A 16,411-nucleotide genomic window follows, 5' to 3' on the forward strand; every position below is an offset into this window, starting at 1 on the left:
CTGGGATCCTGGCCATATCCACACACATTCACTGGGATCCTGGCCATATCCACACACATTCACTGGGATCCTGGCCATATCCACACACATTCACTGGGATCCTGGCCATATCCACACACATTCACTGGGATCCTGGCCATATCCATTATCCACACACATCCACTGGGATCCTGGCCATATCCACACACATCCACTGGGATCCTGGCCATATCCACACACATCCACTGGGATCCTGGCCATATCCATTATCCACACACATCCACTGGGATCCTGGCCATATCCACACACATCCACTGGGATCCTGGCCATATCCACACACATTCACTGGGATCCTGGCCATATCCACACACATTCACTGGGATCCTGGCCATATCCATTATCCACACACATCCACTGGGATCCTGGCCATATCCACACACATCCACTGGGATCCTGGCCATATCCACACACATTCACTGGGATCCTGGCCATATCCACACACATTCACTGGGATCCTGGCCATATCCACACACATTCACTGGGATCCTGGCCATATCCACACACATTCACTGGGATCCTGGCCATATCCACACACATCCACTGGGATCCTGGCCATATCCACACACATTCAAAGGCCAATAATGCAGCCAGAATTCAACAGGCTTTGTTCTGTGAAAGGGAGAAATGAACTAGAGTTTAACCCATGCCAGATTTTCTTTTGGGGGGGGGGGGGTCCAATGAATGGCTGCGCAATTAACCAAATATATATATACAGTATACCTCGTGCGGATTTACCTTGCATACCGTAGTTGTACTTCTATACCTGAGGTGAATTATACCCGTGCTGTGAAGGTGGTTAACAAGAACTGGCCACACCTATTGAACAGCACTTTAACTGCTGCTACCTTCTTTAACTTGGCCTCAGGGTGACAAAAGCATCAAAAGTAGCAGATCTACAAGAGTTTTGAGCTTGTAGATCTTGAAGAAAAGTAATAATTGTGATTCTGATTCTATATCTAAACTTTTTTCCCTTATATATCAAAGGAATCGACCCAGTTTTTTATAATTGACTAAATTAATTAGTCTGATTGAACCACTTAACCCTGTATTATACTTTGTTGTACAAGGTGTTCAAAAATAGTGAGCGTTGTGGTCCCCAAGAGGACCACAACGGAAACAAGCCTAACGGCTTTCTTGTGACTCGATCCTTTTGAAATGTATTTTTCAATAAAGTAATCAATCAATCAATCAATAAGTAATTGTTCGTTAATCATAGAAGATTATCGAAATAATGGTGATATTGATTTTAATTCATATCCCGATTTTGGAGGTCAAATATTTGTATGGGCCTATTTGATTAAAGTTTCTGTTTAATTTAATATATAAGCAAACAAGTACATTTTAATATACACATAAAGTGAGCTTCATTATTAAGTCCTATCCAACATTTTCAAAAACAGCAGTTCTACAAGCTCTCAACACCGCACATTGTGGGCTTGGAGATCTGCTATTTTTGAGGGGCGCTATATACAGGTTTAATGTTTGTTTTTAGTTCAATGTTTGTTTTAAAAATGCCATTGACAATGAAGGGAAAATGTACGTCATATTGTCCCTCATTACGTCATATTGTCTCTTTATTGTTAATGGCGTTTAATGTTTGTGTTGGCACCGGTTGTTGTACATCACCATTTCATCACCTAATCAACATGAGTTAGACTTTAATATATTAGCGCACCTCACTTCACACGGGTGTGATTTTTGTTATCTAATCCTGGTGGGTTTGGCAGCCCACCTGCAAGATGTTGCACGCAGGATAGCATTCCTATTCCCATGTGTTCCGCTGCATGTCTTATCTTCTTTCCACCCATATAAAAGCCAAGCTATTTGTGTAAACTGCAAACTGTCAGATGGCTGACAAGGCTTTTATTTTCACATAACTCCTGCTAATGACAAGCCCACACCACACAGTCTCTGTAAGGTGGAAACCTCATATAGCAAAAACTGTTACTTTTCGGGGGTTCAAATAAAAAGTAACATAGCAAAAATAACCGATTTACAAGCTCAAAACGCCGTGCATCGCGATGCGTTTCGAGCTTGTAAAGCGGCTATGTTTGCTACTTTTGTGTGACACTGTGGTATGACAAAGCAGGACGTTAATTTACGATAAAACATAAAAAGTGCAAATATGGAGATAGGAGGTTTCTGCCTGACAGCAGCTATGTGGGAGGAGGTCACCTTGGCAGGTAACTCCCCATCAACTATGTGGGAGGTCACCTTGGCAGGTAACTCCCCATCAACTATGTGGGAGGAGGTCACCTTGGCAGGTATTAACTCCCCATCAAAGCAAATTATCGAATTTTTGTTCGAACAAACGACAACAAACAGTTATATTAATAACACCAGAGGTGAAATAAATACTACTTTTTTATATGTAGCAATACCACAATAAAAATAAAAAAAAGCTCTATTTAAAGTAAATGGCCTGTAAATTTTTACTTGTGTGCAAGACCTCTTTTCTCTCATTATTCGCACTGGTTGCTCCCACTGTCCCTGTAGGTGTGCAAAAGGTCACTATTCTCTACAAACTTGAGTAAAAGTACAAAATGATTGCTCAAAAGTACTAGTCTGGTTCCAGCCCTGAATCACTAGCCACGGCCATTAAAAAAAAAACATGATCTGGCAATAATGAAGTGAAACTAAATGAAAATTTGAGTGTCACGCTACAAAAGTATCGAAGTAAAAGTAGTAGTATTTGTCAATCTTTTTCTGTTCTAGCTGATCTAAAGCTCACGACCCAGTGTAAGCTTGTATTTTCCAATACTATAAGATAGGGCGTAAGTGCTTAATGTATGTTTTGTATTAATATTTGAAATCTGCAAAGTAACTAGAAAGGAAAGCTTTCAAATCATTGTAGTGGGGTAAAAAGTACAATATTGGAGGAAATTTTTAAATACTCGTAAATGTACCTCCAACTTGAACTTAATAAGTATAAGCAGTACACGAGTATCTATGAATCATTAGGCATTATGGTTCATGGTCATTGGCCACCTGTTGCAGTACAGTGAGCACTCTCATAATGAAGATAAATGACATAAGATGCAGTATTACTATTGATTATGTCATATACAGACAAAGCTCAAACTAAATATAGGTACAGTAGACCAGGGCGCGTGCGCGTGCGCACACACACACACACACACACACACACACACACACACACACACACACACACACACACACACACACACACACACACACACACACACACACACACACACACGTTGAGCAATTTTCATAATTGGCATAATATGTGACCATACCATTAACAACCTACAGAAGGCAAAAAATTCAAAATGTCATCATGCTTTATGTAGCACGTGACATGTCAAACTAGGGGGTTTTCATGATGCTGAATCCATTCCAAGCATTGGTTTCGCAAAACAAAAAAAAACACTCCTTGGGCTAAAAACGGCCATAGCCACTTGTGTGCATGTGCTGACGTCATCACATTTGTGATGACAGCTATGGCCGTTTTTAGCCCAAGGATTGTTTTTGTGCAATAATGCTTGGAATGGATTCAGCACCATGAAAACCCCTAGCCGCAATTTGCAACTCTAGATTTGTTTATAATTGGATGAATCTAGAGTTGCAATATCCTCCATTGACTCTCCACTCATCCAATTTGCGTTTGCAATCTGCTTGTCTTAAACGACGTTAAACTCACCAACATTGCAGCTGTAGTCCAAGCTTGAATTATCTTCTTTCAATCTGCCGAGCTTGTGTTTCATAAAAATCGACCGTAGACATGTTATGAGCTACTTTCTGTCAAGAAATTCTGTGCAGGTGATTCTTTTTCTAAGTGCTGGAGTTTGGAAGCACTCGTCGTAAGTCACTGAATGCCGTGAACGGCCCTGTGTACCAATTTGCACATAATGCAGGAGGCAGCAGCGCGACCCGTTAAAGAAAACGAGTGCTTCCAAACTGCAACACTTAGAAAAAGAATCACCTTGATTGATTGATTGATTGAAGAATTTATTAACAGTTTGCAGAATTACAGTACATTTCAAGCACAAACTCAATACAAAGGCTGTTAACTGTGAGTGGACGACCCAATTAAGCATTACACTTGTTTCCAACAGGGTCCACCATGTTCAAATCATCAAAACATTTAGAGACGTACAAATAGACACTTCTATAGACAGAACAGGAATTCATCAAAAAGGAGGTAAAAAGGGAAAAGAAATATATACAGTGAGGGGAAAAAAAGGGGGGGGGGCGGGGGGGGGGGAACCTGCAGAGGATGTCTGACAGAAAGTAGCTCATAACATCTCTACGGGGGATCTTTATGAAAAACAAGCTCGGCAGATTGAAAGAGGATAATTCAAGCTTGGACTACAGCTGCAATGTTGGTGAGTTTAACGTCGTTTAAGACAAGCAGATCGCAAACGCAAATTGGATGAGTGAGGACTGAGGAGTCAATGGAGGGTATTGCAACTCTAGATTCATCCCATTATTCAAAAAATCTAGAGTTGCAAATTGCGGCTAGAAAACACATCATATGCTACTTCATCATATGCATGATGGAATTGTGTGTATGTTATTACATATTACATATTATGCCAATTATTAAAAAAAATGCTCAATATGCCTACAAGTTAGCATCCGGCAGTTTCTACATGCTGCCGACCAATACATTTCTAACATAAAACTTGTGTACTGAACATGCCTGGGTTCAGATTCTGGCAAGTAAAGTGGACTATGTGTGTTTACATTTCTTTGGTGATATAAACGTTATATTTCGCATGCCAATATGAGAGAGAGAGAGAGAGGAAATTCTCCCGTCTCTTCTCCTGCTGCTGTAAATCGCCAGAGCATAAACAGACAAGCCTGAGCTGAGTTGATAGTTGATAACAGTCCCACAACATGAGCTAACTATAATAACATCTAAAGCATACAGACAGACAGTGCGCGTTAACACGTTTACAACGTCGGCCAGTCAAGGTGCGCTGATTTTGAACAGCGTTTTGATCCACAGTGAGTTAGTAATCGGGGAAGTCAGAGGTTTGGGAAGTTAAAAAATAAATAAATAGCACGGGCTATATTCATGTCAGCAATTATTAACGTCGGTATAATAATCCTGACATACCTGCGAGACGTCATAGCAGACTGTGGAAGCTGTCAGTCGTCCTCGAACGAGAAGGGAAAGTCGGGTAAAGTGAACCTTCCTTCCCTTGTTGCGTCCTGTGCACAGTCAGTGCTGTGTGTGTGTGTGTGTGTGTGTGTGTGTGTGTGTGAGTAGCGGAGCGCTCCGGGAGGGCGGTGCGTCTGTACAATGTTCAACTACCAAACATACACACCCCGCCTCCAAGGGGACAGTGCACTGAGTGCAGCTTCAGTAGTAGCGTGCTTGTTCTCAAACTTTACTTCAACTTCCAAGTCTCTCTCTAGCCTAGGGTGACCAGATCCAAAATGTTCATTTGAGGGACAGAAGTATTGCTTCTGTGGGACAAGTGGGATGGGGAGACCCTGTCCACCCATCCCACTTGTCCCACACAAGCGATAGCAATTCTTACTACTTGAGTTGCTATTAAATGCCTTGACATATTATTGTCATATTGTCATAATAGGCATATTGGCTATCATTTATAAACTCCTCTGGTGTCTCACATTTTGTTTTAAAATCATGCTTTATTTTTATGCTATTTTAACAGGCTTAAAAACACATCTGGCAGGAAGAGACAATGAGAGAGCTTTACAACAGAAGGCCAACTATTAGGGGACTAACTATTAGGACATTTGAACACTGATGCAAATGCCTGCAAGTCACAATGTGGGACAGGGTCTCAATTTGTGGGACGCCTGAAAAGTCTTGGAAATGAGGGACTGTCCCACACAAAGAAGGACATCTGGTCACCCTACTCTAGCCTATGGGTGAGCAGCGTGGGCTATAGGCCTACAGTGTGGGCTAGTGCTACTATACATTCTTACAGACCTGTTTAATAGAATATAAGGGTCCATTTGGAAACACCTTTGAGAACTATAGCCTAGTGTTATTGTACAATTGCTACTTTCGGCTTAAATCATAGCTTGTTGTGGCTTACTCGCTCGCTGACTTGTCTTTAGGTCAAAATTGTCCTCACAGTAGACTATACAAAAAAGATATAACGTTTACCGGTAAATAACTTATCAAAACATGGTTTAATACAAGTGCATGCTGTTCTCACACTGACAGTCAGCACCTGTTTCTAATCAACATAATCAAAGTAGTTGCATAATATGCAACTACTTTGATTATGTCAATCAGTAGGCCTATGCTACTTTGTGTAGACCTATATTGAAACACATTCATTTATCAATTTGTTTATCTTCTTACATTTTAACTTTTGATTATGTTTTAAACCATTTTTATATCAAATGAACTAGGCTATAATTGCTCAAATATGGATTATGAAATTGCTAGAGAATTAAAATGTGCTTTATAACAACTTTGCTGACTTAAATAGAAATATCTGCTTATATTTTTATTATTTATGTGTTTTTTTAAGATTTTTTTTATGTTAAGTTTTTTTAAGTTAAGTTTTTTTTAAGTTATTTTTTTAGTGTGTGTATGTGTGCGTGCGTGTGTGTTTTTGTGTGTGATACAGCTGCGCCCTCTGGTGGCGGGTGGGTGGTGTTACAGCGTGACACACAGACAGACAGACATGTTCTGCTAGGTCTCATAGTTAGTACTCATTGCGTTCGCAATCACTTCTGAAACTATACAGCCTGCAGTGATTTCTATTTTCTTATATTGTGAATCATGAAGGTGTAGCCCCCCCCCCCCCCCCCCCCCCCAGCCAAGACCCAACCCGCAACAGCCCTGCCAATCGGGCTCAGTCCTATTGGCACGACAGGTTGGAAGTTGGTCTGGTGAGTGGGAGGCCCGGGTTCAATCCCCACTTCCACGTAATGCTACAAAGGCAAATCTCCATCCATCCATCTTCAACCGCTTATCCGTAGTCGGGTCGCAGGGGCAACAGCTCCACCAGAGTGCTAGACTTCCCTCTCCAGAGCAACATTAGTGACTTCCTCCTGGGGGATTCCGAGACGTTCCAAGGCCAGTGAGTCGATGTATTTCCTCCAACTGCGCCTTGGTCTGCCCCGGGGTCTCCTCCCAGTGGGACGTGCGTCGAGGACCTCCCTAGGGAGGCGCCCGAGAGGCATCCTAACCAGATGCCCGAACCACCTCAGCTGAGTCTCTCTCGTGTGACTGAACTTCTCACCCTATCTCTAAGGGAGATGCCAGCCACCCGTCGAAGAAAACTCATTTGACCTTATTCTTTCGGTCATGACCCACACTTCATGACCATAGGCAAATGACAAAGGCAAATCTACACAGTAAAATCCTCTCATTTATTTACCATTATTTAATTTGAGTTAGATTTAACTTGAACACTATATGGATGTTGACGGTTTTGATGCAGGGCAGCATACTTCTTTATTTTTACATTCCCATGCAGTTCTCAGAGTTTCAAATGGATTGATTGTCTATTTTGATAGTAATCATTGCTAGATTGTTAGTTCAGTAAAAGTCTGCAGTCTGGAGACTGCATGGACACAACCTAATGCTACCTTTCACAGTAAATGTATACAGGGCCAAATTAGCCATTGGGCCAGGGGCCCTTGGCTCTCAGGGGCCCTAAAGGGGAAATTGGACCGCTCTGTACTGGGTTTGAGGCCCTGAAAAGGGCTCCTGGGGACCTTCATTGGCCATAGATTTTTGTTAAATTTAGGTGTGTGATAAAAACACGCTATGGGGGCCCCAGAAAATGGCCCAGGGGCCCTCGTGGGGGTTAATCTGTCCCTGAATGTATACACTTGGGAGCATTAATTTGTGTGTGGACACTTTTTATTCTCTCTGTTATTTTTTGTCCAGCACCCAACATACTAACATTTTTTCGTCTTTTGGCTGTTTTGCAACCTCTTTCTCTCAACAGTAACAGAGGTCTCCCGTTTCTCCAGCTCTCTAATAAACATAAAATACATTTTTCAAGTGGTGGGTTGCCAATTTCAGGCAATCATGAGAAAGTCAGTTCCAATTTTACAGTGTCCCAGTTCCAATTTTGCATGCTCACTGCTCCGTGCCATCACTTCCAATTTCACTTCCTTTCTGTACCCTGTGAGTTCTCTGTCCTGATTGGATAAAATATATATATATATATATATATATATATATATATATATATATATATATATATATATATGCCATCAGAATATATGGATATTTAACATATATTTATTTCAACAAATACTATCACTCTATTGAAAAATAGCAGATCTACAAGCTCATAGCGTGCATGCCGTGCTACGAGCTTGTAGGTCTGCTATTTTTGAAAAATCGAAGAACGAAGACATAGAAACAGCTTTTTCAGAAAACTGTCAGGATGTAGAAGACATTTTTAGAATCTGATCTCAGGTCAAAATGAAGAGTGTATCAAGTTGAGTTCAGGTGATAATTAAAATTGGTACCACTGCACAATGGAAATAAATTATTGCCCGGTAGATAGTGCAACAGATGGTGGGGGGGGGGGGGGGTGTACAGATGGATCAAGCAGAAAAGGGCACCATTTACTGGAGCCAGAGCTGCCCTTTGAGGATAAAATATAATTATTATTTTCAGGGAAGGTGACGGACAAAAATGATGGAGTGAAAGTGATGGAGGAATGAATGGCTTAATGACCGCACGAAACGATGCACTTCGTTGTACGATAGTATTGTGTGAAAATAGGCGATCTACGTGTTGCGGTATACGTGCATTGTCATTGATATTCCTAAACTGTAATGTATAGACAATATCTTGGATAGATTTATTTGTCTTAGTGACAAGGAATTAACCTTCCAGAGTCTCATCAGTTATTCATGAGGTATAACTCCTCCCTAATAACCCAGGAATGTGAGACAGCTGATCCTGATTGCCCGCAACACTATCAGTATGTGATTGGTTGAATGTTGAGCCCTGGCTCTATATATATGTGATTTTAATTGTTTTACCCTGAAGAAGGCAGTTGTACTGCCGAAACGTTGGTTTTTACTCTGCATCCTAATAAATAATCGGCTCTTTGGCTATCAGTGTGTGCAGCCACTCTTTTGTCTTTTTAAGACTTAACTCTTTACGTGCATTGTCAGCCACATTGTGAACTGTGAGTGACAATAAATTGGGGTGATTTATATTATTAAATAATATATAAAATTACATTTCTGCCTTTGTAAACACAAATATATATTTCCAAACATTTTGGAACATTTTTTTTAAATGATGTCCTAGAGTTACCCAAGATGATGCCATGGCTGGTCTGGCAATGCTTGAAGCAGGATCAAATAGCAGGGCTTTCCCGTCATAGAGAACAGACCCCAGATGGCCATGCAGTCAGGATGTCCATTCTTCCCCTGAGGTGATTGGTGCCCGGCCTGCCGGGTTGACCTTTGGCCTCTGTTCTGCCCTGAGACAGGCAAATCCTCTTGCACAAAGTAGTATAAATCTGCCCGTGGAAAACAAAGAGCACTTAGATTGAGAGTAATGCGGCCAGACAGCCAAGGCCTTGTGTGAGCAGTGGTGGAAAAACCTACTCACACTTTTACCTAAGAATAAAAGCACCAATAAGGCCTACTGTAAATTAATATAGAAATACTACTGCTAGTAGTTGTTGCTACTTGTTGTTGCAGTAATTATTGTTGCTATTATCCAATACCTTTCATGTGAGGAAACAGTATGAAGTGTACAGAGACGTGACGGAGAAAGAGGACAATGATGTATTTGTATTTATGCTGGGGGGGGAAGGTGTGGGGAAATGAAATGTTTTGTTCTTTAAAATGTTAACTTAAAAACCAAATAAAAATATATAAAAAAATAAAAAAAAAAGAAATACTACTGCTACAAGTTACAAAGTCTGGAATTCAACATGTACTTGAGTAAAACGTGCAAAAGTATTGGCAACAAAATGTACTTAAAGAACCAAAAAGAAAAAGTACTCATTATGCAGAATAAAGTACTCATTATTCAAGTTTTCAAATGTATAATAATCTACATGCTCCCCCTTGGTTCCCTTATTATAGTTTTGAAGGTATCTCATATCATTGCTACGCTGATGATACACAGCTCTATATTTCGTTCAAGCAAGACGACCTCTGTAAACTCTCAATTATGCACGACTGCCTTTCCGCTATCAACACTTGGATGGCACATAACGTTCTTCAGCTCAACCCAGACAAAACTGAAATCCTCATCATTGGCCCAGAGGCTAGTTCCCACACCATTCGGCAGTCCCTTGGCCCACTGGCAGCAAATGTCAAATGGACAGCCACAAAACTGGGTGTACTTTTTGACAGTAGGATGACCCTTGAGTCCCATGTCAAAAAAGTTACCCAGGCATGTTTTTATCACTTACGCAACATCTCCAAAATAAAGTCTATTCTCACTCCCACTGACCTAGAAAAGATTATGCACGCATTTGTCTCTTCCCGCCTTGACTATTGTAACGGACTCTATACCACTCTAAGCAGCTCCTCATTATCCAAACTTCAACTTGTACAGAACACAGCAGCCAGAATTCTCACCAACACCAACCGTCGAGCACGGGGTGATATTATCACCCCGGTGTTAGCCACACTCCATTGGCTGCCCATCAAGGCTAGAATAGATTTTAAAATCCTTTGAACTACTTTTAAAGCCCTACATGGACTGGCCCCACCCTACATTACTGATCTTCTGCCCCCCAAGGTCAATGTGAGATCCCTGCGGTCCTCTGACAAAGGCCTCCTAATAGTTCCTGGGACTAAGCGAAAGACAAAGGGTGACCGTGCTTTTGCAGTAGTTGCACCTACATTATGGAACGCCCTACCTTGCACTTTAAAAAACGCTGAGTCTGTCAATATTTTTAAGAGTTTGTTGAAAACGTTTTTATTTCGTAAACATTTTCCTGATTTTATTTGACCTTCTTGATTAAGTGTTCTTATTGTTTGTTGTTGTACACTGTCCTGTTGTAATTTTGATTGATTTTATTGTGTTCATTGTACAGCACTTTGTAACCTTGTTAAGAAAGGTGCTTTATAAATAAAATGTACTTACTTACTTACTTACTTACTTTTGAAAATAGGCGATCAACATAGGCGACGCATTGCGAGCTTGTAGATCGCCTATTTTCAAATGGTCAAAATGTATAGGGCTGAAGTGGTTAACGTATGTTTTGTAATTTGTAATAATTAAAATCTACAAAGTAACTAGTAACTAAAGTTTTCAAATAAATGTAGTGGAGTAAAAGTACAATATTTGGATCCGAGATGTAGTGGAGTAGAAGTATTGGAAATCGTAAAGTAAAGTACAAATACCTCAAAATTGTACTTAGTTACGTTCACATGCTTCTGTGTGAGAGAGAAAAAAAAGAACCGTTCATTGTGATCAGGTTTGAAACAGAGTAGGAGTAGCTTTTTAGTATCCAGTAGTGGAAAGTACTGCAAGTAGACATTTGAGGTACAGTACTTTTACTCTACTTGAGTATTTCCATTTTTCAATGCATTGTACTTCTACTCCACTACATCTCAGTACTTGTATTTTTGATATACTCAAATTTGAATACAGGCCTTTTACTTGTAATAGAGTATTCTTATATTCTGTGGTATTTCTTAAGCCTCTCTCTTGTCAGGAAAAACAAAAATCTTCAATGTTGATGAGATTGTCTTTTCCGGAGTGTGAGAGCTGCGATGGCACAGCTGGAACCATCTGATGACATGCCATTAAGGAGGGCCTGTCTCTGCTGCAGCATTTATCAATCCACCCTGACCTTTGTACAAAAATGCTTTTCCCCGACGAGTATAAAAATAACACATTGTGAGATGCGCTTCTGACTCATGATGCTACTCCGTCTGCCAAAGGCGGCTACTGAATATATGAATAATTTATGTACAAAGATAAGCATGAATGATGTATGGATGCCTTCTATAATATCTCTACTTTCTATAAATAAGTGTATGGATGTATAGATGTATACCTTCTACCAATCTCATACGTTTTTTTTGAGTGGTGCAACCACTCCAAGGAACAGCAATGTCCGTGTTAACCTATGTGACTTTAACCTATGTGATTATGTGACTATGAGTAGCAGTAGGGGCAAAAGTGGCACTGTTGTGCCAGAAACAGAGAGAGAGAGATAGTGTTGCACTGTTGCCTGCTAATGAGAGAGAGAGAGAGAGAGAGAGAGAGAGAGAGAGAGAGAGAGAGAGAGAGAGAGAGAGAGAGAGAGAGAGAGAGAGAGAGAGAGAGAGAGAGAGAGAGAGAGAGAGAGAGAGAGAGAGAGAGAGAGAGAGAGAGAGAGAGAGAGAGAGAGAGAGAGAGAGAGAGAGAGGGGGGGGGTTGCACCACTCAGTTCACATGGATTTCTTTTGTTGTTGTTGCACATTGCTGCAGTGCTAAGTTCTCTTTACAGAAGGTTCGAGGTTAGTGTGAGACAGATGTAGCCTATTCGGGTACCATACAACGCAAGTCAGGAACAATTGGGAATGCATGCCCCACCTGTTATGTAATACCCTGTACCTGATGTCATCTTACAATTTACAATTTAGGTATTTAGCATCTTGTCAGAGTACTCACTGTACCCAGTTCTGTACTGTTAGCACAGTTAGGGGCGACTCACACGGTCGCAACAGATTGATGTATGCTTGTTGTATACAAAGGGTGTGATACATCTTGCCCCAATGCATTTCCAATGGGAGTCACATGGTTTGACACAACATTTGTGTTGTATGAGGGCAGTCGAAACACAGCCGAAAGCCATACAACAGCTTGTAGTCCAAAATGTTGTATCAAACCATGTGACTTCCATTGGAAATGCATTGGGGCGGCCATGACACTTACAACATTCATACAACAAGCATGCATCAATGTTTTAAAGGTGTGAGTGAGGCCTTAGAAATGGGCACCAGCCTACTTAATTGATTAAAGTCAGGGATGATATAAGTTGGGAATGCATGCCCAACCCGTTTCGTGTACTTGTTATCAGACTACCCGTTGTAGTACCATTCTCATCCAGTGTGGTACCCAGTACCATAGTATAGTAAGCCTTGCCAAGCCACGAGGCCCATAGGGGCAGGAGCCTATCTCCTATTTCTGTAGCGTGAGACGGCTTGATGTACAAGACAAGTACACCCCCTGGACATGATGTACAAGTACACCAGTGGCGTTTCCAGGAATTACATTTTTGGCAGGCAAGATGTGTTAATTGTCGTCTCCCCGCGCACAATCGTAGCACTAAAGGTTTTCAAAGAGATATACCTGCCAGACGAGTAGTATACAAAGGCTGAAAGGCATGCATTTACATTCCAATGGGTGATTGAGGGTCCGCAACGGCCAATCAGCTGTCCACTAATAGTTCTCAGGTCTTGTTTTTGTCCTCTCTCTTTTCTCATTGTATGGATTTTGGCCAGGCCAGAAATGGATTTGGACAGGCGGACGCCTGCCCTCGCCTTATTGTAGATACGCCACTGAAGTACACCCCCTGGACATGATGTACAAGTACACCCCCTGGACATGATGTACAAGTACACCCCCTGGACATGACGCTGGTATGACCTGGCCAGGGATCATATCCAGACCTCCCAGTCCCAGGGCGGACACTGTGCTGGTCAAACTACCACTAGCCACGCCCACTACCACATGACCGATTTAATAAATATAATGGGCATCCCCCTGATGTCATCAGAAACTGCTGATCTTGTGTTGATGATTGATGACATACATGGGAATACAAAGACGAAAAGTTCAGCCAATCAGGGAAGCCTGTCACCTACAACCCTCCCTCCCATAGACGCAGAGATTAGGGGCTCCATTTTCGTCACCGCTAAACCCCTTATCCCTAAACTCCTTTGCCTTTTTTACTATTTTGCAAAACATTTTTGAATAGTTAAAATGTCCAGTCTACAAGCTCACAACATGTCAATGTAGATTGGCTAGTTGAACTATTCAAAAATGTTTTTCAAAATAGTAAAAAAAAGACAAAGAAGTTTAAGGATAAGGGGTTTAGAGGTGATGAAAATGGAGCCCTAGGTGCGTCCTCCACAGACCTGCACATTATTTTATATTATTTTTTAAGAAATCTCATCTGGAAACAAACAATTCAAAATATCAATATACAGCAATGCATTGGCATTAAAAAGAAAATGCACAAACTTTGGACTTTTTAATAATATTTGACCAGGAGGAATGGAGGGTCTATTCCAGTGCTGCTTGGGGTTGAGTGCTCTGTCCACCACTGTGTCAGTGAATTGGAGATGGGGAATGAATCCAGACGACCGACAAGAGTGGGGTCCATTTTGGTTGACACTTTATTTTCATGGTGGTAGGAACACAAGACAAAGGTCATAAAGTTAGTAATGGTCAAGGTCATGCCACTCTCACTCGGCGCACTGCCCTTCTGTTGAAGTGTTTTGGCAGTCGGACAGACAGACAAACAGACAGTAGTATTCCAGAGGCCAGACATGGGGGATATCCACATGTAGACATAAATAAGGAACAGAAAATAGATCCAAAAAAACAGTAAATAGAAGATTTTTTTGTAAAAAGCCAGAGGAGACGTTTTCTGGAGGCCCCCCACTGGGATATTTTTTTCCTCGTATGAGCATTATTACTAATATAATTATCATCATTATTATTATTATTATGTATTATTAATTTACATTATGGGGATGAGGTTATACACTGGCTAAAGAATAGAGTATGGAAACAGCTATATGGAAAAACATCTTTTTGTCACCTGTTTATGAAGTGACCAGCTTTTTTTTTCTTTTTAAGGCAATTCATAGTATTTCAACCCTAATAACCACAGATTGCAACGGTCTATTCTTTCGTCTTCTCGAAACCCACAGGATTAGTCTGCAAAGTGCCTCTCCAAGTGCACAGGAATCTCCCTTCTTTTAAGCGCTAATAGTACCACTGGAATGGGTCCATTTAAATAGTCTGTAAAAGACTCGGGAGAATTATTTGTGGCCATTTCTTGGGGGACACGAAAGGCCTGGTTCCTGGGTTTTAGCTTTCGGGGACACTGCAGCTTGAGGTCACAACGCTACAAAGTCCTACCATTAGAGTATCCCCTCCCCCCCATCCCTCCCTCCCTCCCCCCGCTTAGGCCCGTTCACACCAAGCACTATAACCGATCGATAACCATAACTATAAAGATATAGTTTTAAAAATGGTTCTATAAGTCGAGTGGATGGCAAAGTCCAAACCACAACTATAACATAGACATAACGGTGAACGATATAGTTATACAGTAGTTATGGTTAGTTATGGTTCTAGTGCTCTGTGTGAACGGTCCTTTGGACATGAGAATATCGTCATCATCACGTGTGGTTGGACAGACAAGTAATGCTCAGTTTATATCCCGTCGTACGCCGGTGGCGCTGGCCGAAAATAGCCGACGTACACACGAGACTCACGAGAGCTTTTGCGTCGGCTGTTTTCGGTCAAAGCGGTCGCTGTCGCATGACGAAGTATGAATCCGGCTTTAAGACTTGGTTCCAGTGTATAATACTAAAAAACATAAACGTCCACAGATTACACATTTACTAAATTTACACTTAAAAATTGCAGGGCTGTACAAAAAATACGGTCAAAATGATGCTTTTTCTGGAGGGAGGACAACTTTGAAAAAAGAAAAAAAGTGTACAAGACCATTGATACTGGAACCACGAACAGGCATGATATTTGTCTTATAATATTGCCATGTTATCTCATATAAACAAGAGTGTCTTTAAGTCTTATTATCAGCCTTATTGTTGTTCAGCAAAGGATGATTTTTTTCCACGGTGCATCTGATCAGCTCTCTGAATGTTATGGAATTCAATACAAACCCATGCATTACTACTATGTTAATTTTGCAAGTGTGAATATACACCTTTTTTTTCCACCTTTGCGAACGGCTTGACAAAAGTCACTTTTGTCCCCTTTTGTCCCCCAACAGCCGGAGAGAACTCTCAGCTTCTCGGTCAGACCTTGGAAAAGAGATAAGACTCTCTGACAAAAGTATTTGTTTTTTTGTGAAGTTCAAAGACTTTTTGCTGTCGTCGACGGCCGTCTGTAGGTCGTGATGAACATCCCCGAGTTCAGTTCTGCTAGAGTACTCCAATCTTCTGCAGGCTCTCTTCTCTCTGCAGCCTTTGCTTTTAGCACCTCCTTAAGGTCGTTCGTGGCAACAAACTCTCTCTCTCGTATGTATGCACCGTTCAAGGTCCAGCGAAAAGTAACCTCTCCCACCGAATAAAAAACCCAAAACAGAACCACGCAAAAAAAAAAGAAAACAATAAAAACATCAGAGGGAAAAAGTAACAGGGTCAATATTTCTCTGAGCTATGCGGAAAAATACCTCAGCCTGAGCCTGCTAGAGTGAACTTTGTTTTGTTTTACTGG

At 41.1% G+C, this 16,411-nt stretch overlaps 1 protein-coding gene across 2 annotated transcripts in view; it reads right to left on the reverse strand.

Annotated features, from left to right (window-relative positions):
- ptpn11b (protein tyrosine phosphatase non-receptor type 11b) overlaps positions 1 to 5,247 on the reverse strand; it is a 119,345-nt gene extending 114,098 nt beyond the window's left edge. For both annotated transcript variants that reach the window (XM_079489755.1, XM_079489756.1), the window contains exon 1: positions 5,126 to 5,247. In XM_079489755.1, coding sequence (XP_079345881.1) covers positions 5,126 to 5,139 — 14 coding nt within the window. In that variant the 5' untranslated portion in view covers positions 5,140 to 5,247. The remainder of the gene's footprint in view (positions 1 to 5,125) is intronic.
- Positions 5,248 to 16,411: the final 11,164 nt, after the last annotated feature.

This window comes from Electrona antarctica (assembly GCF_951216825.1).
Source record: "Electrona antarctica genome assembly, chromosome: 2".
Taxonomy (NCBI): domain Eukaryota; kingdom Metazoa; phylum Chordata; class Actinopteri; order Myctophiformes; family Myctophidae; genus Electrona; species Electrona antarctica.